The sequence below is a fragment of the Falco biarmicus genome, chromosome 3, assembly GCF_023638135.1.
Source record: "Falco biarmicus isolate bFalBia1 chromosome 3, bFalBia1.pri, whole genome shotgun sequence".
NCBI lineage: Eukaryota > Metazoa > Chordata > Aves > Falconiformes > Falconidae > Falco > Falco biarmicus.
Window position 1 is genome coordinate 96,994,475 of NC_079290.1, and position 25,166 is coordinate 97,019,640.

At 47.0% G+C, this 25,166-nt stretch overlaps 1 protein-coding gene across 3 annotated transcripts in view; it reads right to left on the bottom strand.

The window, feature by feature from the left end:
- Positions 1–21,155, bottom strand: part of GFOD1 (Gfo/Idh/MocA-like oxidoreductase domain containing 1) — a 75,070-nt gene extending 53,915 nt beyond the window's left edge. The window contains exon 1 of one of the 3 annotated variants that reach the window (XM_056330032.1): positions 20,517–21,155. In XM_056330032.1, coding sequence (XP_056186007.1) covers positions 20,517–20,769 — 253 coding nt within the window. In that variant the 5' untranslated portion in view covers positions 20,770–21,155. Of the gene's footprint in view, positions 1–4,892; positions 4,913–19,811; positions 20,122–20,516 lie in introns of those variants that run through there. The other 2 variants (XM_056330033.1, XM_056330034.1) reach the window with 2 other exon arrangements.
- Positions 21,156–25,166: the final 4,011 nt, after the last annotated feature.

Below are 25,166 nucleotides of genomic sequence, written 5' to 3' on the forward strand. Positions count from 1 at the left end.
GGTACGAAGGGAAAACACAACCCCATAGTAACACCCTTCGCAACACCTTGGACCTTTCAATAGGTGTGAGAAAACACATTGCAATTTTCTTGTGCCTGCTTCTCTCTGATCCATCCAGCTCTACAACAGTGATCACTGACATATTCAGCGTTGTCTCTGCAGGCTTTAAATGGCATAAAACCTTTGATGGGTCATCTGACCACACATGAGAAGATGGACTGCAACCACAGCATCATGAAAGCGGCTTTTCTGCTTTTTATTACACCATTTGGATACGACTTAAATTGGAAACCAATATGGGGGATTACCTAACTCCAAGCTTTTCTGTCCTGATGGTCTAACCCTCCAACCCATTCCAACGACTTCTGAATGCTGTTCAAAAGGTTACGCGAGTCATTAGTAAACTGAGATAATCTCATCAATCACACTGAAAAACAGGTATGACACACCAATGCAGAAATCTATAGTAGAGATAGATGTGGATCCAAAAAACAGGACATAAAGGATTTAAAGGAACTCTTTAAGGTATTAAAAGCTGGAGTTCCATGGAAATAATGTGATTGAATTAAGAAAGGACAACATAGTCTGCCTACAAAGCTACCTCTTCCAGCAGAGAGATCAGTGTGAACTACAGCCTTCTGAGCAAAGTGGTGGAATCCCCACCAGGGAAAATATTTAGTATTAAATACAATCACAAAAATACGCTGCAAGGAAACCTCTGCTCTGTGCAGGAGACCGCCAAGGTGATCTCAACAGCTTTGTTTATCTCAAATGGCTATGAATGTTTAAGACAATAAGAGAGTTTGTGTCAGAGACAAACCCAAACCTGAAGAGTCGCTTTCATGATGAATCCGCAGCAGCTAATACCAAAGATATAACATGACCAGTTCTTCCAGTAAGCTATGATTATGCCAGCTCTCTCTCTGAACACTTATTTCTTCATAATGAACCGTGACTATTACAAGAAAGGGCAGTCTTGGGACTAAGAACATTACTGCACATCTGTGTCAGCTAAAATATCCACTGCTACACACATAACACTAAATAAAACTTGATAGAATACATTATAGTGACAACATTAATCTGTTCTGCCCGATCATGGTATTTTTAGTAGGGTTCGTTCATGGTACACTAATATTACAACTGTTGTGGTCTCAGCACTTCGATGGTAAAGCAAGCAGTGAAGAATGGGAAAGGAAGCAAATGTCATTCTAGCATTGTTGTTGGATTAAAATCAGAGGAAGGCAGCTACCAGGGAAGCAGAAGTGGAGCTTGCAGGAATGATAAAAGCAGCGTGAGGGAAAGGGCAATGGTCAGCAACCAGTATCAACTGCTCCAAGCCCACATTTCTGCAACTAAACTCCCTTGTGACAAGATGCTTCAAGAAGAAACCACACAACACAGTTCTCCCACAAACACATCCCACACGAATGTCACAGCCATGGGTACAAACAAGGACAGACCTCTGCTCTCAGGTCAGGTTACGGTCAGCTGAGCCGACACATCTCACACCAGATCCAGCGTCATAAGCCTGTTACTGGATTTGCTGAATTCCTGCTGGGTGAGGTATGCTTTCTACAAGGTTATGATTCAGAAATACACCAAAGGAGGCCACAATCAACAGCTTCTAATGAAAATTGCTGTTACTTTTGCTTTCTGCAAGTGAGATAACAGGAGGTACAAGGATGAGCTGTGTTTGAGCCTGCGGGTTTACCACACAGGTACTCTTATGCCTAGGCGGTCCTTCCCTTTTGCAGTGCTTCAGTGTGCCTCAGACTTTTGATCCCCGTTGACTACTGTCTGACAAACATAGCCTTAACAAGTCAAAAGCCAGTTCATAGGGGCTTCCCCATAACGGCTAAGTCACAGTGCAAATCAGCCTAATTGCATCAGCAGCCTTCCCTGCTCTACACTCTGCAATGAGTGAGCCCTTCCCAGAGGGCCAGTCAACCAGGTGAAGCAAGCAAGCACATTTCTGCATGTCCCAGTCCACTGGAGGAGGGCAATCGCTCAGCTAGCTCATGAATAATGCACCGTCATGTTTATGCAGCTCCAGGGACCCACTTCAAATCCGCTTGCGGTCTCCAAAATTATTTTCAGTATACTTGGCCAGTCTCTGGTAGGCAAATCAAAAAGCTCCTTTTAAAATTCTCTCTGCTTTACTTGAGGCTTTCACTCCTCTCTGCTATACATAATCCAGAAGAAAGGAGACATGATTTTCTGGTCACTCCAGTTTCACGCTGGTACTGCTTGACTGACTTCAGTAGATTTACTCCTCATGTATACTGCTGTGACACAGTGAGGTTCAAAGATGGCTTAACAGCATACAGGGATGTACCAGCAATTCAGAAATGAGTCAGGAGGAGATCAAGCTGCATGCGGCATCATCAATGTCTTCTAAGCAGACGGTTAAACACGAAATATAACCATAAGGGCTAAAAGAGTCTTTTCTTCCATGTTGTAGAGGTGGGATCTGAAACAATGAACAAGCAGCACAAGAGGGAGAGGATGAACTCATAGGGGGTGAAGTTACAAAATATTCCTCCACCCTGCAAAGAAATCTTTTTTAATGCTGGCTCTCAGCCCAGAGGTTTGACCCCAGGGGATATGATGTCAGTAAGCCAAGGCAATAGCTTCTGCAAACCTTGTAATGTAATGTCAACTCCTCCTTGTAAATCTTGTCTAATCCAAAATATTTCACATGAGAAAAACTTGTGTAAAAAGAAGCCAGGAGAAGAAAAACATAGCTCAACTATACAAAGTCATGCAAACTCTAGAAATAGCCATGTTAGGAAAAAGCTAAGCTGTACATTGGGCCAAGTCAAGCAAGCCACGGTGACAGCTCCCTTTGCTCTCTGCTTCAAGCCCAGCTTGAACTCAAGTTCAGAAGCGTGCCAGTGTGGGCTGTGTGATGGGTGAGAGATGGGCCACAATTAGCTAGAATGTAGAAGACAGCCCCTCTTCCCCCCACCCCCCTGCTCCAGAAAAGCTTGGTGTCCTTGGACTAAAAGTTGTCGAGAATGTTTTGCTTATATCATGGTCCTGCACTTTTGTCATTTGCAACCATATAAACATTAAGTTAAGCCTGAAATACTAAATTACTGTATTTTTCCCCCTTGCAGATTGATTGCCTGCACTTAAAGTACATAACTGCAGACTCTGTTATCTCACAAACCTCAGGTTGAGTAACACTGCTGTACTGTACATTTAACCCTTCTTAAGGCGAAGCATCACTGACATCCTCACAGCTGCGTTTCTGTTGCTATTCTTTGGTTGAAGCCATACCCTTTAATTCACAAAGCAGAAATACTGCCCTGGGAAAAGAGAAAGCAGAGGATTTCTGTCATGCACTCCCACTCTGGAGACTGACAATCAACAAGAACTTCAACAAGGATTCATTAGTACCTAAACATCCTTCTTCCTCCCCTCTCCTCCCCCTCCAGACACGAGCCCTGCTCATGTAGCCAAGACATAATCTTAAGCCTTGTCTGACCCAGAAGAAAAAACACTGAGGAGATAAAAGCACCACTTAGTTTGCTCTCCCTCCCCACCTGTGCCTGGCAGAGCCACAGATCACTCTGAAGACTCCCACAAGCAATTTGTTGCCTACAAGCCACTGGCCGGAGACTCCTGTGCCTGCCAGGAGTATACTCTGGTACCGCACACACCAGGGAAGTTCAGCCTGTCTCAACAATGAGGAAGGCGACTGGAATGCTGTTAAATGCCCCAGTGGTAAAAAGATGCTGTCAACCCCATTCAAGCATGACATCAAGTAAGTTTGAGCCCACCTAACCATAATACTTGCTGCACAACAAAACACACTGCAGGCAAACCCCTGCCAAACCAGAGAGCATCGCAATGCAGGTCAGGCTAACACATATGCATCTCTACAAGCCCTCGCTAACAGAAGCTGGGTGGTATCAGCAAAAGCAGACAAACAGCAGAGTTACAACGCAGCTGAGTGTAGCAATGAAAAGCAAGCCTAGAAGGAGCTCCGGCCAGTGCTGTTCCCTTCCCAGAACATGGGAGGAAAGCTTTGCCCTGGAGGACTTCCTCTCAAAAAACAAATGAACAAAAAAAAACCCAAACAAAGTACAAATTTAAAAAAAAAAAACCAAACACTTTTACCCATTTTCTACATTTAGGTTGCATTCGGGCTCAGTGATACTGGCTGGCTGCCCACAGTGCCTACCTGGAAAGAAGACAGCGCACATACCTGAAAGTACATGAGACCATGCCACGCACAGATACATCACAGGTCACTTCAAACCGACCTTACTGTGTCTGGCAAAAACTTCTGAAGTTACTCAACAAGGTTCTTATCAAATGTCTCATAGCTTGTTGATGCTGAAACAGCTATTCATCACCTCTGTTTATTAAACAGAAAACTGTAACTGTGCTTAACTTCTCTTTGCCTTCCTGTTCTTCCAAAGGAAGGTTAACTTTCCATCCTTCACCGCCACAGTGATGCTGTCAGTAAACTGATGCATCTTCCAAGTGCCCAAACTATTTTCTGCCTGACCAGAATAGTGCTTGGTAACCCAGCGTGGCGTCAGCGGTGCCAGACTGGTTGCCTCCTATCTTCACTCTTCATCTATGAAGTTCACCTCCACAGGGAGAGAGCCTTTACAGAGTCTTTCTCTGGGAAGGTCAAGCTAGCTTGAAGAAATGACAGCAAAGGGAACACACTTCTTTGTTTAACCTTTTCCATCACCAAAGTGTATGGCTAGCATTTTCCCTTCCAAGGAGAGTTCATTAATTCACTGTTGGAGATGTTACAGCCCCCCCGAAGTCAAGGACATCTTGCTCCCCCTGAACATCCCTCCTGGTTCACCCTTTCCCAGCGCGATGCAACCCTTACCCCAGGTCCTGCCTCAGCCCTCCCCTCCCACCTGCTGCCGGGGCCCACCACCACCACAGCACATCCTGGGGGCAGCCGCTGCCCAGTCCTTCCACAGGAAAAAGCCCACAGCCTGGCAGCGCGGGGGAGATGATGAATGCAGCCCATGGCTGGCAAAAGGGACAGTGGGCAGGGAGCTGGAGAGCCACAGCCACAACCACCCAGCTACACCCTCTTTCCCCTTCCGTTGTTTGCAAGCCCAACCACAGCAGTTCAGCCTGCTGCATTACACACTCGCTCCCTCCTCTGGCTCTCTCCCATGCCCTCCCCTGCCAGCCTTTATTCAGCTGGTTTCCTCTGGCCAAATTTGTCAGCATCACGGGTGCTTTTCCACTTTCTGTATCCATTTTTCCCCTTTTCTAAGGAGGGAGGTGTCTCATGCTCAGGCCCCTGAGAGCAGCCCCTCCCCTCTTATCATTTCCCTGAAACACATCCTCCTCTTTCAGGCAAACGTTATCTGGCATTTTCAAGCCTGCGTTTTCAAAGACAAGAAATGCCACAGATCGCTACGCCTTCCCAAGACGAGGGTTCACACAAAGCTGGGCACAGCTTGCCACACTGCTGTTACGTTCCAGGACCCTGTAGCGAGTGTCTGGCTTCTGCCAGAGGGGGGGCACAGGGAAGACTTAGGGGCTTTCTACCCCTAATCCAGGACTTCAACCACTCAACAGCCCACGCTACTCTCCCCCCCACAAGTCTCCTCCTTTGGCACTGCTTCCAAATGAAGCTAACAAGCCAAATGCAAGCCACCGAATGGAAGAAAATCGGCTGCACAGAAAGCAATACGATATTCGCTGATCTGACAAGTTTGCTGCTGTGCAGGCAGCAGCATGGCACAGCCGTGGCCCCAGCACGTTTCCATCACAAATTCCACACTCCTTATCCCACTCCCAGTATTTACAGCCTAACCATAAAACTGCTTTGAGATTAAACCTGGCAACAAGGTATCAGCCATAAACCTAATGCTATACTAAAGAAAAAAAAAAGTATTTGTTTAAAAAGAAACTCTGTCTGCCCGCTTCTTTCGGTCTCACGTAAGTGCTGAGGCAATGCAAGCGAATGGCTTTGGCATACCATTTCTTGTAATGCTGCATTCAGTTGAAGACCAGTTTCTCTGGGATTTTTGGACAAAACAGTAACTGCTAGACAGAAAGCAACTTCAGGTGAGTTTCTTCCAGTAGCAAATGGGAAGACTTTCAAGCCTTCAGGTTTCAGGCATGTGGAAGTTCATTTAGGGTCATGCCTGGGAGCCCTGACACACTCCTAATACTGATCAAACCCTCGTGAGACAAAACTGGAAGATTTTGAATGACCAAGAATTTCAGAGACAGGGAGTTCTTCAGGGCTGTGGATCTTTTAGCACTTGGCCTTGAAAACAAACCTGCTTGAGCGTTCCCAGGTGCCTCCCATCAAGTAAGTAATTTCTGAACTCGATGGCTAACACACTGTCTATAGGACATAGGACACCTGCATTTATTCCACTGCTTTTCACCCAGAGAGAGAGACATGAGCTGCCTAGGGGTCCTGCCCTGTCCACATATCCTCCTTCCCACACTTAGCCTGAAACACCCACTGCCACACCGAGGCACTCCACAAGGACAACCGCAGAACATGCCAGAGGTGAGGGGTGGCAAGACTTGACAACACATCCACCTCCCTCCTCTCCTAATCCAAATGATGTCTCACTTTCTGGAAGATCCCTGCAACCTAGCACTGCCTCCCATCACTCACCATGGTTGATGTGCTTCAAATCAATGGGCTCCGATATCTGCAGCTATCAACGGCGTTGGGAGTCTTCCTGTCACTGTAAAACTGCTCACAGGAGATGGGAAAAAGCACAGGAGAAAAGGATTTTTCACAGCTGTGTTAAGGGCTGGAGGATCTGTGAAACCAGGAACCAGACACACATAGATTCCTGTCCCCTGCTGCCCAATGTCTTTCAGCTGGTCCACCCCTGTGTAATTTAATCCCAAAGAGGAATAAAGATGACTGACAGCATCCATATTTTTGTGGGAAAGAGTCTGAGTTGCGTGAGCACACAGGAAGATACCAGCATGAACAGAAAAGATTTAATTCTTCTAGGAAATCTAGAGGTAAATCTCAGATTACTCCACACAGGTCTTTTGTCTGGCTGGCACATCTGAAAAGCAACAGGCCAGCTGAAAGTAGTTTAATCCTACCAAAATGAACATTTTACTATAAATACCTTGTTTTATCTTAGGGGCCCAAATTTCCACTGTCATGTATCCCACAAAGCAGTTTAGAGTTGCTTGCACATTCAAAAGGAGAAACAAGACCCTAGGCAGACAATGAATGGCATTTTGAATGAATTATTCTCCAGTTCCTTTAAATAAAGCACGTTAAGGCATATTGTTCCCCACATCATGCATGGTATTTTCATTAATGTCCTAACTACTGTCCACATCAATCCATCTCTCATAGTCTTGTAATTACAGGTTTAGAGACTACGCCATCACAGCCGCATTAAATCAGAAGAGAAGCTGGCGGTACACAATTCTCCAACCAGACCTACAGAGTCTATCTTAGCCCGAAGCTAATTTTCTGCCTCCTCTTTCTCTGTGGCCATATTTATGTATCTATTTTCCCCAAGAAACTACACCCACTGTTTGCTGCAAGCAAACTGAAATAGCACAACTACCCACACTTTTAATTTCCTTAATTTGAGTTTCAGGCCCTAACAGGCTTTACAGCGCCAGGTGAGCCCAGGAATAAAAGGATAGAGAGAAAAAGATGGAAAGGAGAGACTGAAAAGGTAATCTTATTACTAGAGTCACGTATTCCATGAACAGTATCAATTGCAAATTCACCTATTTTTATGTAATAGCAGGACTTGAAGAATATAAGGCTCTCAGTTTTTCCTGCATTAACAGCTGCAGCAAATTCACAAGCCTATCGCCCCAGCACAAGCCCATCCAAAGTTTGTTTTAGAGATGTTTTGATACACAGGCAAAGAATATCTACATATATTTACCATCACAAGAATATAATCCATATGATCTGCTTGGTACCTACACGCAGAGGTCCCAGCTGTAAGCGCCACATAATCCACATGGAATTCAGGCTAGTGTACTTAGACCAGACAGACAGTTGTAAAAACCCACAAGTATCCATCATCCTTGCCTGGTCCAGAGCTGCGGTGCAAACATCTGACACTTGTGACCCCAAAACTTTACCAGCACGGATACTATCTGCCAGGAGGACTCTGAAAACACACAGTCCTCAGAAATACTGAGGGCAAAGCCATGTCCTTCAGTGCTTTTAGGAGAAAAAAACCAGTTTCTTAAGCTTCTATGCTATGAAGTTAACCTTACAGCAGAGGCATCTCCTGTACAGTTAATTCTTTGATGTGTCCTTTTTAGTGAAAGAAGATGTGAGAGTAATTCCTCATGGAAGTAAGCAAAAGCCTTCAAATCCACTCCTTGTTCATTACACCGAAGAGCTTACAAGGCCAGTTAATATCCCACCTGTGACATTACACTTAAGACTCTTCAAGGGATTTAATGATTTCCCAAAATCTGATTCAGCAGTTGGAGCATCACCTTACAATTTTCTTTTCAGCACCAAGCAAAGGAAATGTTTTCAAATACCCTGCCCATTTACCAACTTGGTGAAACTCACTAAAACACAGATGTAGCCAGAAAGGGAAAGACATCACACACGGCCCCAGTGCAATTCTATCTAGCACAAATTCCCTGCAAATACGGTAACACTGAGCCAGTACATGACAACTCCAGCAACTACCAGCACCTTACTTGCTTTCAACCAGTGCTCTCTGACGATTCTGCCTGCCTGATGCAAGAGGCCCTAGACAAGCACTCTAAAAGGCTGAAAAAAACCACCCAGACCTGAAATCAAGTATCTTTTTACATCTGAGCACCTCCTAATAGCAGCTGCAAATCTGAACTTGCTCACATCAGCTTAAGCTGATGCTCAAGGTTGTATTTGCAACCAATGCTACATAAGTGTATGCTATTGTCTGCCTTCCAAAAAGGCAGTTGCTTCAGTCAGCCCAGAAAGGCCCTGCTCATTTGCTGAAGAAAGGGGGTTCCCAGTGTGCAGAGGGCCATAACACATAAAGAGAAACTCCATAATTCATTAAAAATAAAATACACAAGTCTCCCAGCTGCTGAGCCATCACTGCTCACAGCAAGCTGGCTTAAAAAGATATTTTTTTAGCATATGTTAAATAAAGCTCCAACACTAGAAAGATGATTACTGGCATTAATAACGCACAAAGTATTCAGTGCCCAATACAATCCTCAAATGACACAGCCATGGATGACTCAATCCCAGCCAGCCATATTCCCCAAGGGAAGTCTCTCCAACCGTCCTTGCAATTCCTTCACAAGCTGCCCCACAGACATTAAAAAGCTACACCAACAAGAGGAGCTCAGAGATTATTTTCAACTGGGCACTGCGTTTCCCTGCAGCATCCCCACTCCTCTCCTCCCACTCTAGTTTTTAGACCACCTGCACAACCATCCAGGGAAAAGCGTGACCGAGACTGGCCCTCTTCCAGCAGCTCAGATGTGGTTTGGCATCATCACCATCCCCTTCACCGGCATTTGGCTGTGGCAGGTCCTGCAGTGAAAGGAATGGGCAGACATCAGAGGACCCAGCCTCTGTCCCTGCCACCAGTTCCCCAAGTCTCTTCAGACTTCAGGAAGCCTCTTAACCGCCCCTGTGCTCCCACATCCCCAGTCTGTAGTTTTAGGAATCCTGAAAGATGAAACCAGCTTGAGGAAGGCAGGTAAGTACAACCCAATTAAAATACACAATCTAAGTTACGGAGAATGAAAGCTCAGGACAGCAACCCTCCAGCTTATTCTCAATCATGCCACTCTTGCTTAGAGCAGATACGAGTCTCATCAAACGCATGCCATGAGTATAATGCAACAACTTGGTCACCAACTGACATGTAAGGGGTCAGGTGTCTCTGCCCACAGATGGCAGCAGGCATGATCTCAGCAGCTGCCGAAACATCTGTGCACATCAGGCCTGATGAAGGATCACTTTTGCCTACATGAACAAATATGCAATTTCAAACTACAACAAACACATTACCAACACAATTAAATTTATATGAAGAGCTGCAAGACAATCAAAGGCATACATAAGTCTGCTAGCTAGCACTGAATCTCACAAGCAAACGGATCAGCATATATGAGATAGTGAGATGGTTTGTGAACCTAAGACTTTGCTTATTTTAGGCATATGACACATCAAAGCACTTTTTCCTAACGGTTAGATGGTGGAGTCCAGTACAAATTACAGCCAGCATTACACTTCAGGTAAATGGTTCTCTCTAGCTATGCCACTAGTCATAAACCATGTCCAAATGTACTTTGGCTAGTTTAGCAAAGACATCACCCCTGCAAAACGAGCATCTCATGACACAGATTTTTAAGCAGAACTCTTCAGCAACATGAATACGAGTCCTGCCTGTTAACCAAGGATACAAAATTTGGGACACCTCCTGATGTATTTGTTTAATACCACATCCACAAACTAGTCTCAGGGAGTGCTGCTCAGCACCCTGCCTGAGAAACAAGTCTTTATCAGAGCATCTCATACTGTTTAACCACAAAGCATCTTTCACAATGCTAAACTGTCAAGATCCTTCAAGTCAAGCAGCAAGGCACAAAAGAGTTCTTCAAGCTCTGTCACACTCATCTAGTGTTAGCCATAGCCTACGAAAGTCTATAATTTCTAAGCACCTCTGCTCCAAATATTTTCCATTTTATTTTTCATTCCTGCAGACATGCCGCTGTAACATCTTATAGAAGCACAACCACATCGAGCTGTGAAATCGCACAGATCTAGCTACGTCTTTGGATTTTTTTGATGAACTGGTACAAAAGCAGTTTGCGAGCAATTTCCTACTCAAGTGAATTATTGCACCTGACAAATATTCCCTGAAAGGAATCAGGGATTTTGTCTTCAAGGAGACTACTTAATAAGCAAAGGTTTGCAGAACCATGTCCCAGGACTCCCACCAATCATTTCTTAAATTGACAGAAGTGCCTTTGCCGAGAGGACACAGATCTGCAAGGCCAGGCTCCTCTCCCTGCGGCATGGTTAGTTTTTCTTTCAGGCCACAATGTGTTTTCAGTAACATCATCACAAATTTCACCTATTTCCCTTGATCCAGCAGAGCTTCACTGGCATTTACAGCAGAGCAAGCAGGATCAGAATCTGAGCTTTTACACACATCTTTCAGGCACATTTCTGGAATTTATTTTAATGTGCACAAGCTTGACCGCAACTGTTTCAGATGTTCTCAGAGTTATTCTCTCTCCCCGTTCCTATCCCCCCCCAAAACAGCCACAGTTGCATTGTCTTTTATGGGCTGAGGAAGTGAAGGAAGGGGAGGGACTTCCAGGAATTTTTAATTATGTATTTTTCACCTTAATGTTGTTTTTTTAAAATTTTATACATATATGGAACTGTATCTAATGCATATGTATAGACACAAAGAGAAAGAGTTCCAAGTGCTCAGTCCGGCCTTCAGTTTCACATTTTTAAGCAACATCACTCCAGCACAGCAAGGATAACTACTATTTTATCTTGCTTGACTCTATTTGGATTTTGAAAAGCTCTCTATGTTAAGGCTTCTCATTAGCCATGTGAAGCCCAATACCCTAGAGACAGTATTTAATTCAACCACGACCTCCCTTCTGGGTATTTCCTGGCAAAAAATGGCCAGATGGGAGAGCTGAAGACTGCCAAACATTCGCTGCAAGGAAGTGCCAAAACAAGGGTCTTTATTGCTGATAAAAGCCATGGTAATGTCAGAATGCAAAACAAAGTTGCTACCTTTTTTTCCACCTCCATCTGCTTCACTAAAGCTGTGATTGCTGCTGCGATGGAATTGAAGGCACTGGTTTTCACCCTGAGATTAAACTCTAGCACAGCAGCAAATGACAAAAGCAATTTTACTCCCTGTGTTAAATCATTATGTTTATTCTTATATTACTAGCAACCAAGTTCCTCACAGTGTTCTCATTTTCTGTTCTCTTTACCACGCTCATATGTAGGAGTTTAGACCTGATAAATAGTAACTTCCGTCATTAGCCCTGGCTGGGCTGAAAGGATGCTATACCTCCTCCTATCCTTTGGAAAGAGAGAAAACTCTCATTCTCCACAATTCCTGTTACCCTGTGGGTCAGACCTGTGTATTAAGAAGATCTGGCGTTTATGCCACCCTGGACGCCTGTTCCACCATCCGGAAAGTGCAGCTATAAGAGGCATCCGTGGTGCTCAAGGGTAATTACACTCAGGCTTGCCAGGTGCACTAGTCTTGCCTGACACTGGCGGTCAGTGCCGCCTGTGTGATGCAGCAAGGCCTAGCCTCCTCTGCTCTTCACCATCACATTTTTTAGCATAGCCAGTTCCTGAACAAGCACAGAAAAACTCTTTAGACCTTTTAGGGACTTTTGCTCAAAGGCCTCCAAACTCACAATGACCCAAAAGCCAAGCGGGATTCCTCCCAGTGCCCACAACAATAAACAACTTCAATACATCAACCACCTTTATGAAGAGTACAGTACCAATATACCTAGAGGTAGTAAAACAGATACATTTATACCAGCTGGATGCTTTAAATATATATGCAACAGAATTTATGCCTGCACCAAATAAAGATGCCATTATGCCAGCAGAACAGCATTCACACCAGGAGTCACACCAGCTGCACTTCTAATGGCCACACAGTAATTATTACATTAAAGAAATCATACCCCTTGCAGTCATAATTATACTGGTACAAAAATCTATGTGCTGACCAGGCCTTAAATCAATTTAAGGAACCTACACAAGGGATTGTTCCTGTTTAATTACACAGCCATTTAAATCAATTGGTTTAAATCAAGACTTCGGAACTGGGATCATTTTTTTGTAAGGAGTGTGGTTTTGTTACCTGCATGCATGCTAACCTTGTAAATTAAGTCCCTGGCTTTGACAGCTGACTCTTACAATCTAAGAGGTTTTTATATGAATAACAAACAAAAAGCAGTAGGGTGAACAATTCTGCTTTGGTGGTTTGAGGAAACCAGAACAATTCATAGCAATTCCGGACAACGCTGTAGCAAACAGATATTAATAGGGAAAGGTGGTGTTGCATTGCAGCAGCCTGTGAAAAACACCAATCTTGGCCATCCCAGAAATTTAACTCTATTTTCATCCTTGGTGCTTTGTCACCACTATGCTAAAGGGCCAGAACCTACTGCACAAAGAGAAGGACAGTAAGTTGAAATATGCTTCGACACAGTTTACATTGTTCCCAAACAAAAGCAGAGAGAATAAGGTATTTGGCATCTGGCAGAGTGTTTACCCTGCCTCCTCCATCAGGGGCTGTACTCTACTATCTATGTCTGGAGTCATACAGTAAATCTCTCCATCATCTAGTGTCAATCTTGGGCACGAGAGGGTTTTAAGAAAAAAAAGAGAGAGAAAGAAGAGAGGCAACAGTGGAAAGCTTGAAAATCTAATGATTTTATTTGCCCAGCATACTTTCCTTTCTCTGCATTTATCCACACATTCTTAATTCCCCTATTATTTAGTATTCTTCCAAAACCATGAACAACAGAAGTAGGATGCAAGTCCTTCCTTTACCTACACCACTGAGCCCTCAGCAGCACAAGTCCCCAGAAACGAGCAACAAGACAAAGTCACAGAGGGAAGGTCTGTTGAAGAGGCATCAGACAGCTCTGTACCACCTCAGCAGGTGTCACAGTGGCTGCTGTCTGTCAGAATAAAGGCACAAGGCTATGCAATAAAGTAAGAAGAAGAATAAAAGATCTGGTTTCTGCTGTTCCCATGTTATAGGAATTCAATAATTTACTCCAGAAGCTAAATAATTACTATACTTAGCCTGGGCAGAGCTCTAACTGTATAAACACACCTTTTATCAGGACCTTCTCTCATCTTCTCATACCAGAAAGCTACACTACACATTTTCTGTTGGTGAAACAGCATCCACAGCACAGTTGTGCCTTTTTAACAAAAAAAAAAGAGGTTGCACAAGACACTGTCTGCGTGATATCCACTCTACCAACTGTGCTGGCAAAAGAAATACAAACGATGATCCTCACTAACACAGCCACAGGGCTAGACACGCATGCACAAAGCCACGCTTAAGAGAGCTCCTTACCTCTTTCAGTCATTTTCAACACCCAATCAACCCATTACGGCATTGCTAACGCTAGTGTAGCGCTGCTAACGCTGACAGGGATGCCCTGGGAGGGCCTGTGCTAGAATAGCACTAGAGCGCACTAGTCTTTGAACAGCTGAGTTTCCAGTACCACAAATGGTAGGAAAAATAGCTGTATTTACCACCATTGCTAACACCAAAGACAAGACCAGAATAGTGCAAGAAGAAAAGCGTTCAACATGCAGTGAAACAGAAAAAGGCTGTAAGGACTTGCCCACATAATAATAATAATAAAAAAAATGTAGTGCACCCCTACTTTTATATTTAAAAGAAAGTCAGATTTCTAATCAACTTATCACCACCCTGACCACAGGCTCTGCCTACCAAAGCGTGACAGACCAAACATCGGCGGCAGCAGAGGCTTGCACTGCTCTCGCTTCCTTCACTGATCCTATGCCAAAGGTCCAAGCTGCTGACAGCCGAGCAGACGGAAGGAGGGCATCCCTGCTCCAGCATCACATTTTGCCATTTAAATCACAGGGAGAAGTAGAGTGTCTGAGGGCTTGGGCACGCATTTGATTCAGCCAGTGCACCTACAGGGCACGGTAACCTCTGACAGGGGGTGCAACTTCCTGAACCTGAGAGATGCTGCTTTCCACCCATCCCTACAGCCTCTGGTTGAGTGGGCACAAGGCTAGACCTGCAGCAGTCCTCAAGAGGTCCAGCCCATCCTGCTTCAGCTGCCCACGCTGGTCCGGAGACAGCAACACAGCAACATATCTCTGCAGGCTTTTGGGACCCCCCCAAGGCCAGGCATGCTGTTTTACAACCGTACAGATAAAACTGCAGCAATGCGAACTGACCCAACTGGATACAGGATCACAATGGTGGCCTTCATGCTAACATCCAATACTGTTTAATACAACCATTTCAATCGCAACTGGCTGTTCCGCAGTCTGGCGAATTTGAGTGCATCATCACGGCATGAGCTCAGTGCCCCAGTAACCCCAAGTCTGGTCCATATTGGACTTCCAGGCTAACTTACAACTGCAACCAACACTGAACTGGTGGTTACTTTCAGACAGAAGAGGGCAATTGGGAAAAATTAAAACACACCTTTGAAGGCCAGAAAGGAAACATGGGCAGAGGGGTGTCTGTTTTTCTAAAATTTATTTTTATTTGTTTGGGTTTTTAAACAGTATCTGAACAGTGTTCTTTAACCATCTCGGAGGCCTAATCCCACAATATCTGTGGATGCTCCCACTGCAGGAGTTTTACAGTAATAACACCGGAATTAAAGGTCTGCAGTAGTGAGATAAAAAGGTTGATGGCAGAGCTAGGTGCCATTTTCTGTGGAACACCATCTTCTCTCCAGCAGGAAGAAGACTTGCAGCCAACTGCCAGCAGGCTCTTTGGACTGACCTTCTAATACATGCAAAAAAAGGCACCATAGCCTTTGCTAGCTGTGCTGATTAAAGATAGACAGCACTTCATCTGACTTTTTTTGCAACACGATGACCATAATTCACATTTAATATGCTGCAAAGTCATCCGCCTTCCAAGCACAGCAGCGTGTTCTGCTGAAAGTCACTGCTGTTAGGTCGAATTTAAACTCAATATCGCAGGACAGATATTACATTGCTATTAATAATAAATAATCATGATAATGTTTCCCCCTTAATAGAACATCTCTTCCCAAAGGATCCCAACCAATTTACAAACCCTGGACAAAGCTCTATCCACCCCTACAACCCTGTAACCTCTGCCTGGCTTGCATGGATGCAAAGGAATGCAGAAATTAATTAGCAATTGCATCAGATCTGTGAATTACTTCACTGCAGCTGACGTTCCTCCCACTTCAGAGAGGAAGATCCAGCAATAACATTGTCAGTGCTTTAACAAGGAATTCTCACAAACATATTCCGGAGAGCAGGCCTGTACTGCATGCCTGTGTGATGCCAGTGCTTCCTGGGAACGGGTGGGAAGGTAAGGATCTGAGCAGTATTATTTATGTTCCTCTCTAAATAAAGATGCTCCCTCATGACCATAATCAAGTATAGAAGAAGTACCAGCCAGCAAACAAATTTAAGTGCTCCTTAAGAGGAACAACTTCTGGAGGGCTGAGAAAGTCACTCTGTACAGTCTCCAGGCAGAAGAGACTCCTATCATGCACTACTACAATGTAAACATTTTAAAAAGTAATACGATGTAGACATGGCTGCAAACACATGTAGTGAATATTCAGCACACAGCCCAGCGTTCCTGTCCTTAAGCTAAGATGAAAGAGTAAGCAAAACTACTGTAAATAGAACAAAGTGTAGAATCTCCAGAGACATGCTTTAAAAACATCTGGTACTTGATTCTTCCCAAAAGCAAAACATTTGCTCCCCAGAAACACTTACGTGATCCTCAGGAATAAGTTCATTTTAGCCGAGTTGACTTGACTCAAGCACCAACAGGACCAGGCACGTAGGAACATCCGTGCCTTCGACTCCGAGATGAAATGTCATCAAGGACTTCTCAGCACTGCCTGCAGTAAGTCACTTCACCTGATGTGGCAGCTATTTAGTCACGCAAGGCAACCATTTCAGTCAGGATCTGAAGAATGTCATATTTAATTGAACAAGGGGGAGGGATTACACCGTGACATGTCATGTGTTGACAGTTCTGAACTAGGTGGAGGGTCACATCATATTGTCTGTACCAGCCACCCTTTTGATGCTGAGCACAAATAGGCACTCTGGTGACATATTTTGTCCCTGCGTGCAAACGCATCTCCCATGCCTGATCAGGCTCGGGACACAACTGTATAGCCAAGACATGTGGGCAGGGGGAAAAGCAGACCACTTCCTGCAAACACGCTAAACTTTTCAGCTCCATGAGAAGGTAAAACGCCCTTACTCAACACTAGGACTGTTTCCTACACTTACCTAAACATTCAGCCACTGATCTCTCTTGACCACCAAGCAACCAGGCAGTCGGGACATTAGTTTTTGCATTATGCTACAGGGAACGAGTACAAACAGCAATTAACAAGAGACATCCTAAGTGAGCTGGACAGACCCGAGGCAGGAAAGAGAAAGGGTCGATCAGCCCCATTTTGTAGAAGCGAGCAAGGAATTTGATCCTTTCGCAGACAAGTAAAAGAGGCCATCAGCGTATTTCACATACAACACCACAGGTTTCGTTCATGCTTTTTGTCATCACACAAGCCAGCCTGGTTGCCAGTTCTGTCTTGAGTCTGTTACAGACACTTCCCCAACATTGGTGTATCTCCTAAGAAAACTGCCGTACAGAGTCAGACCCAGCTCAGAATCCTGTTCCTAAGGGACAAGGAGTAGAGGCTTAGAGGAAAAGCTAACAGGGCAAGTTTAAACCTGTATTTCTCCCATTTTCTCCCCACAACAGCTTCCAGGAAGCCACAGTTTGGGGACTTCCTCAGCTGGGGCGTGTATTCACACATTTGTGTTTTAGTAGTGGTTGATGGGCCACCGTGCCAAAAACGTGTTTCAAGCAGCAACACATCTACATGTCAGACCCAGCAGTGAAAACAAAGCAACTCAGTTTTTCCCCATTGCATGGTCAGAATTAAACACAGCTGCAGGGACACCTGTTTCACCCCACCTTCACCTCCAGAGCCCACACCAGAAACAGGCCAGAGTGGATTTGAACATGCTGCAAATTCACAGTGTATACACAGCTCTAGACAGGCGACAGAAACACCGCCAACTGCTTCCTCAGGCTTTTACTTTTTAATAATGAATCCTCCTCAAATGGAAACACAGCTTTGGGCAACAAGCCCATTTAAAATAAAATACAGGTATGAAAGAAAAGTTGGCCCCTGTCTCCTCCCAGGCCAGATATGTCTCCTCTCGTATGGAAGCCAGACCTGGGTGTATTAATGGATAACTCATCTCTTTCTCAACCTTTTCTGCTGCAATGCAGGGCATAATGTTTAGACATCCTGAAGCCTTCATCTATGAGTAAAACCTCTAGTATCCCTGTCTATGTCCTATCATTAGCTGCTGCATAATATTTGTGTGAAATCTCCAGAGGTTAAAAATAATAAAAAAAAAAAGTTGAAGAAAAGACCCACATCCTTTCCTGACACCAAGAAATGTTTCTCCAGCTTCTGCTTTCCTCAATCTATACAACATTGCCTCTGCTCACCACAGGCTTTTAAACCCCTGCTTGATGAGTGCAATTGCGCTCTCCACTCAAAACAGAAAAGATCAGCGATTAAAGCAAAATAATCACTCCAGGGAACCGCAGATCCCAAGCCATGAAGCATAAGCAGGACCAGGAGAAGGTGCTGCCAGCAACAAGGTATTCCTCTCAGCAGTTCAGGAACCACTGCCCTAGCTCCCTGTTTACACCTGTATGAACATGCAAGAAGTTTCACTGGTATAGACTCAATGCTTGAATTAAAAAAAAAAAAAAAACCAAAAACAAACCCCCACACACACACAAAAATCCAAAAAACACCAAACAGTAAAAATTTAACTCTGAAATAACTAGGGGAAGAGTTATTTATAGTCCAAAAGATATTTCTGTCAATACTAATCTTGTAAGTAATATACAAATAAAAACTATCACATGTTGCACGTTATCACCTTGTAACATGATTATTCCGTGTAAATTATCACGTTGCACATTATCACCTTGTAACATGATTATTCAACTATTCCATGCATTTTCACACATATTTTACTACCCCTGCAACACAGAAATAACAGCCGTTGGGGAACAGAAGGACACCAAATTAACTAGAGGTAAAAGGGAACTGAGAATGGTACAATACTAATGAATAGGAAGAAAACACCTTTTCCCTCCCCCCCCAGTCTGTTGTTAGCAGATTGCAACAACAAGTTATCAGTAGCTTCTCTGCTACATCAATTGTCAGCATCATTCGTAAATCCAGCACATGTTCTGGAACAGATTTTTTGCTTCTTTAGCTGCAAATACTGAGAGGGTCAAAACATAACATTACTTTAAGCCCTCTGGACAAATCACACCAACTGTGTTTCTCATTATTTCAGAAATCTTGGTCTTGTACCAGATGCCTTGTGTCTGCCTGAAACCTCATGGGATTCTACCTCTGAAAGCATGGGCAAGCTTGGGGCACTTCCACAAGCAACACCTGCAGGAAAGAGTGTCACAGGAAAACTGCCACAATTGTCGCCAAGCTCATGCATGTCAAACAGGAAATCCTCATTACCTTGATGCTGTCTTTTATATGTTGGGTTTTTTTTGGGGTGGGGGTGGGGGTGTTTCTACATTAGAAATCTATTCCCACAACATTCTGGCAAGCACGTCAGGCTTCTGGTGCAAGCGTTGGATCTTGAGGAAAAATTCAGAAGTGTATTAAAGACAAGCAAACGCTCTGACTCAAAGACAAGCGTTTCCAAGTATGGCAAGTAACGCTGAGCAAGGCTTCCAGACTAATGCCTACGCTGTACTTGAGGATTTTTAGATACTGCCTTAATTCCCTTAATTGCTTCATTTTAAAGGCTGAAAACACTAGCTGGCTGGGATATTAGCAGCGTTTGAATGGTAACTAATTCTAATGAGTACGCTAGTAGCAATGTAACACTAGGGCATGCCACACACGTTTCCGAGGCTGAAAGCGATAGCCATCAGCCTACATAGCCAAAGCAGCCACCCCGGCTCGGCAACCTCAGCCCGCGCCGCACCAGCCATGACTCACGGCATCCTCCCCTCGCTGCTACCCCTGCCCACCTCTATTTGCAGGGACAAATTAAGACTTCCTCACTCCGGAGGGCACTCCCACGAAAATCCACGTGAAAGCAGGATTTCAGGAGCCGGGATCACGAAGCTGGCGGAGCAAAGCCCCGACTTACGCTCCCAGAAGAGAAAGCCAGACGCGGCCCGTTTTCGCACGCCTGAAAGCGGAGCAGCTGGCCACGGTGCGTGCCGACTTTCCCGGTCCCTCCTTCCCTTTGTACGCGATCGTAACGAAGCTGCGGGTGTAAAAACGTTCCCTCCGCTGCCTCCGCTCCCAGCCCGGCCCCCCGGTTCGCAGCCGGCACCCCCAGCCCCCCCGAGGCCGGACCGATGCCCGGCTCCCCTGCCAGGCGTCTATGGAAACCGCCGGCAGGATGCCCGTTTTCTCCTTCCTACCGGGATTTTCACGTTCTTACCGATGCCACCTGCTCCCCCCCGCCCCGTGGGGCTGGGCGCCAGGCCCGGCCCTACCCAGGTTTAACCGCCGCATCCCGGGTGAGGGGCCGGGGGGTGTCACCGCCAGCCGCCGCGCCCCCCACCCCTCCCCCCCGCCGCCGCTCGGCCTGCTGCAGCGGGGAGAGCCGGCCCCGCTCCGGACAGCCGGGGGAGGCGGCGGGGGGGACAGAGGAAAACAAACACACAGCACCCCCGGGCGCCGGGGGGCCGCCGCGCCGCGCCGAGCCCGCGCCCCCCACTCACCCAGGGTCTTGACGGCGACCTGCCGGGTGAGCGGCGGCGGCAAGTTGACGCAGACCAAGTCGACGTCCTGGTGCAGCAGCACCTCGTCGATGCGGCTGGTGTAGAAGGGGACGCTCATCTCCTTGGCCAGCTCCTCCGCCTCCTCAGGCGTCCGGCCCCACAGCGCCTTCACGGCGAAGCCCTCCGCCTTCAGCAGCGGCACGATCACCCGCGCCGTCAGGCCGGTGCCGAACACCCCCACCCCGGGCAGCATGGCGGCGGCGGCGAGGGGCGAGGCGAGGCGGGCGGCACGGCACGGCGAGGCGCTCCCTCTTTTACCTCAGCGCCGGCCGGGGCGGAGGGAGGCGGCCGCCGGGCGGGCGGGAGAGGGAGGCAGCGCCCGCTGGCCGCTGCTGCCGCCGCCACCGCCGCCGGGGCCGGGACCGGCCGCCCCCCGCCTCAGCAGCGCCGCGGCCGCCGGCTGCCCCGCCATGCCCGCACCATCACACACGCCTCCGAGCAGGCGCCGGCGCTGCCGCCCCTGGCGGACGCGGGGCGCGCAGGGACAACCGCGCTCCCCCGGCGGCGGCGGGGCGCTCAGCGCCGCTCCTCTGCCATCTTCGCCGCGGGCGCCCGCTCGCCACGGGGAGGGCGGGGCCTCGCTGTCACCTCCCGGGTTGTTCCTGCACCGCCCGCCCCGCCCCCGCCGCGCCATTGGCCGCCGCCCGCCCCGGCACCGCCCAGTTACCGGCACCGCCGGGCGGCGGGGGGGCGCCCCCCGGGAGCCACCGCCCCGCCCGCCCTGCCGCGGCCAGCCGGCGCACCGGGGTTAGCGGCGGCCGGGCGGGCGGGTCCCTTCCCGCCGCAGCGCTCGCCCCGCCGGTGCGGACCGAGGGCCCGCGGGGGGGTCCGTCCGGTTCCAGGGCGGCTGCCGGGAGCGGGAGATCGCCCCACCGGCTCTTCCCCCCCCAGCAGCGCGATGAGGGGCCGTGGTTACGGGGCGTGGCGGGGGTCAGGCCGGTGAAGGCACGGGAGAGCGGGGGTCGGCGCGGGCTGGCGGTGTCCCTCGGCCCTCGGTGCCCCCCTGCGCCAGCGCGGGGCGGCGCGGCACCGCGGGGCTGGGAAAGACCTCGAGCATCACCGGGCGCAGCCGTTAACCGGCACGGCCGGGGCCGGCGCTGAACCTGTCCCGGAGCGCCGCGTCTGCGGGGCCTTTAACCACCTCCAGGGGGACAGCGACCCCACCGCCTCCCCGGGCTGCCTGCTCCAGGGCTCGACCACCCTTTCCGTGAAGACGTTTTTCCTAATCCCAATCTAACACCCCCCCCGGCACAACCTGAGGCCGTTTCCTCTTGTCCTGTCACTTACCTGGGAGAAGGGACCGACCCCCCCTGCCTACAGCCAGGCAGCTGTAGAGAGCAATAAGCCCCCCCCGAGTCTCCTCCGTCCTGAAGCCCGAGGGGAGCTGCCCCCCACCTCGGCACCCCCGACGGGCAGGGTCTGACACCCACCTTCCCCCACCGTGCCCACCCGGCTGGGATGCCCGCTGGGTCCCCATCATCCATCCCGTACCGGGCTGTGGGTCATTTGCCCCCCTTACAACCACCACGTTACTGGGTCATCGCTCCACGCTGGAAGGACCCAGCGATGAAATCCTGGACTAGAGAGGAGCAAACCCTCCTGCACCACTGCGGTGCCCTGTGCCACCTCCTGCTCATCCCCCCTTTGCCCCTGGCTGGGTTGAATGATGGGCCTCCAGGGCCGTGGTCCCACCATCCTGGGGGCTGCCGGGGGGGCCAGGAGCGGCCAAGGACCGCAGCCACCTTTGGCTCCACACAGATCTGTGAAAAATCCTTCTCACGGAGGCAAATCTCTGCCCCGGTTCTGCGCACAGATCAACTGGTCTGAAAGCAGAGTAGCTCTGGTGAGTGCCACTCTGGTGTCTATCTCACTCTTAAAAAAAAAATTACAAAACTTCCTGCTTCCAGTTAAAAAATAAGAATAAAGGTGTTGGTTTTCCACATATTGTCTTTTTGACTAGTTCGTAGAAGAAAGGAAGAGAAGGGAGGAAAGGGAGGAAGGAATGAGAAGAGAGGAAAGGGAAAAGGAAAGGGAAAGAAAAGACAAAAGGAATTGAAAACCTTTCCTCTGTTAGAGTCCTGGAAATGAGCCAGGGGCAATGTTGCAAACGTATTCCACCGGCGTCCAGAAAATTAGCCTTGGAAGCTGGCGTTCTTCTCCCATACTCCATAAAGAGGTGGAGTTCTTTTTCCTGCCACCATCTCACAGTGAACACATCTTTATTACAAAAAGCACTAGGCACTGGAAGGGTCACCGCAACCAAACACGCGGCGCTTTCCACACGCTGCCATGAAGGAGATGGATGCGCTTTGGCTTCTGACCACTGAAACACAACCCAGATGCGTTTGTCACCCAGCCGCAGGGGTATTGCCTTTCTTTAAAACACAAAGATTGCGTCGGGGCTCTCCATCAGACATTCAAACCTGGTTGTACGGGGTGTCCCCAGGATGAGCAATTTGGAATAGCTTGCTTATTTGCATGTCTGCAAGTAATAATAAACCCTGAGAAAGCAGCCAGGTTACAGGAACTGGGTAAATACGTGAAGGTTGAAGAGAAATAGATGCTACATGCCTATTTAGTCATTACCCAGCTTTTATTATTTTCAAGGCACAAGCCACTTCATAACTATCTATGTAAGGTCACTGTTTTGAGAAATTTTCGGTAAGGCATAGAAAATGGCAATTAAGGACTAGGGAATGAAATTATTACACTCTGCTAAGTCCATTGTTTTCCTAGAGAAAATTTCCCCTTGTTTTACTTTTTAATATTTTTCTTTCTCCCGTCAGATTAACATAGCTTTGCAGGGTTAAGCTGAGCGAATGGCACCTGGCTCCCAGCACTCCAGTAGCCACGTCAACCTCTGAACACATCACAATGCCAAATCCAAACTACCACATCTGCAGCGGCGCTGCCTTCCCCCCAGTTTGTTGCAGGAACTTTTGGGGACGTATTCCACACTGTTTGTACGGAGTGGGGTGCGATTCTTTCTCAATTCATTGTGTGAAATTGGGCCACCACGCCACGCTTGCCTGTTCTGGTGAGCACCCAGAAGGACTGAGGGAAGCCGATGAAGGACAGCCAATCTTTCAGTCATGCAGACCATGTCCTCACCACCGTGTGACTGCCAACACGAGCGAAAGCAGAATCCTTGCATAAATCCACATCACTAGTGTTGCCAATCACTTCTGACTTGAAGTACTATCAAATCTGGGCAAGTTTTTTTTGTGCAAAGGGAAAAAGTTTAAGGTTGCAGCAAAGCATCTCACTTTGAAGACATATCTAACCAGGACCGAGGTTCCCCGGGCTGTGTGTATTAAAGTACGAAGCCTCTGGTGTTCCACATATTAGATCTTTCCACTTCTAAGCCTGCCAGACTTGTCAAGAAAGCCAGCATTTTGTTCTTAAAGGTTGCTAAAGCTTCCTTCAAGGAAGACGCACATGTAGATTTCTCTCACAGAGACAATAGTTTTGTTCTCAGTTTTTCGGGGGGGTTTCATATCCTGAAATAAGTTATTAGAATAAGTTGCATGTAGAAAAAAAACATTAAAGTCTCATACATCCCTTTGCTGTTTCAAAATTCGGTACATGAAAGCAACCAGCAGGAATCTAATAAAAGTGTTGCAGTCACGATTCTGCTCCTTTTACATATTTGAGTTTTGCAGCTCTGGGTCATTACACTGTACATATAGGTACATTACTGACTTTATGTGACAATCCCAACTTAACTGTTCTTCTATAGAATGCTGATGCAGTTGTTTGTGAAGATTTGAAAGTGTCTTCTCAGTTGAATTTCATATATGGTATGAAGTCCTTTCAGTAGAAGTATATTGGTTTCTTCTAAAATAAATGTTGAGATTATAAACGTCAGAAATCTTTGGTCTTTTTACTTTTTATTTAATTATCTTCATTTAAATGTTATTATTTAGTTTTGCATTTATTTGTATTTTTAAAGTGGCTAGTAAGCTGAAAGTACAAGATGTAAAAGGGTATATAAAAGAGTACATAAAAGGTATAAAAGAATCAATCCACATACATGACATGCAAATACTTGTTATCTGTTGGCATAAGTAAAATGCAGAAATTTGGGGGTCTTCCAGGTACAAGTAGCACTTGGCAGATAAAAGTCCTCCATTTACTTTCCGAATGTGTGAAGGTGTCTTCCCACGTATTGCAGAGCTTTCTATCGATGCTGAACTCAACAGAAAGATGACGATCCGCCTGCTCGAGTACCAGGATCCCACACTGTTTCTTTCTTACTTCTCTGTGCTTAAAAGACAATCTGGCCTTTCTCAGCCTTTTTTAACATTTATCCTGTCAGAGTCCACAGCTGCGTTTCTCAAACCTCTCATACATCAGCCTGAACAACAACGGAAAGAGCTGAATAATACATAGCTTCAGTGAAATCCTGAAATGGAGCTTACTGCCTCTCCAAATACTTCTCACGTTCCAGGATTTTAAGATTAATTAGCTCATTTCCTTTTACATATATCAGTGTCTTCAAACATGAAGCAGCTTTGAACTTTCATTAACCAGTCGGCTCCTTCTGGGGTGTGAGGTTTGCGATCACCTCTGCTGGGCTTCTTCTACAGC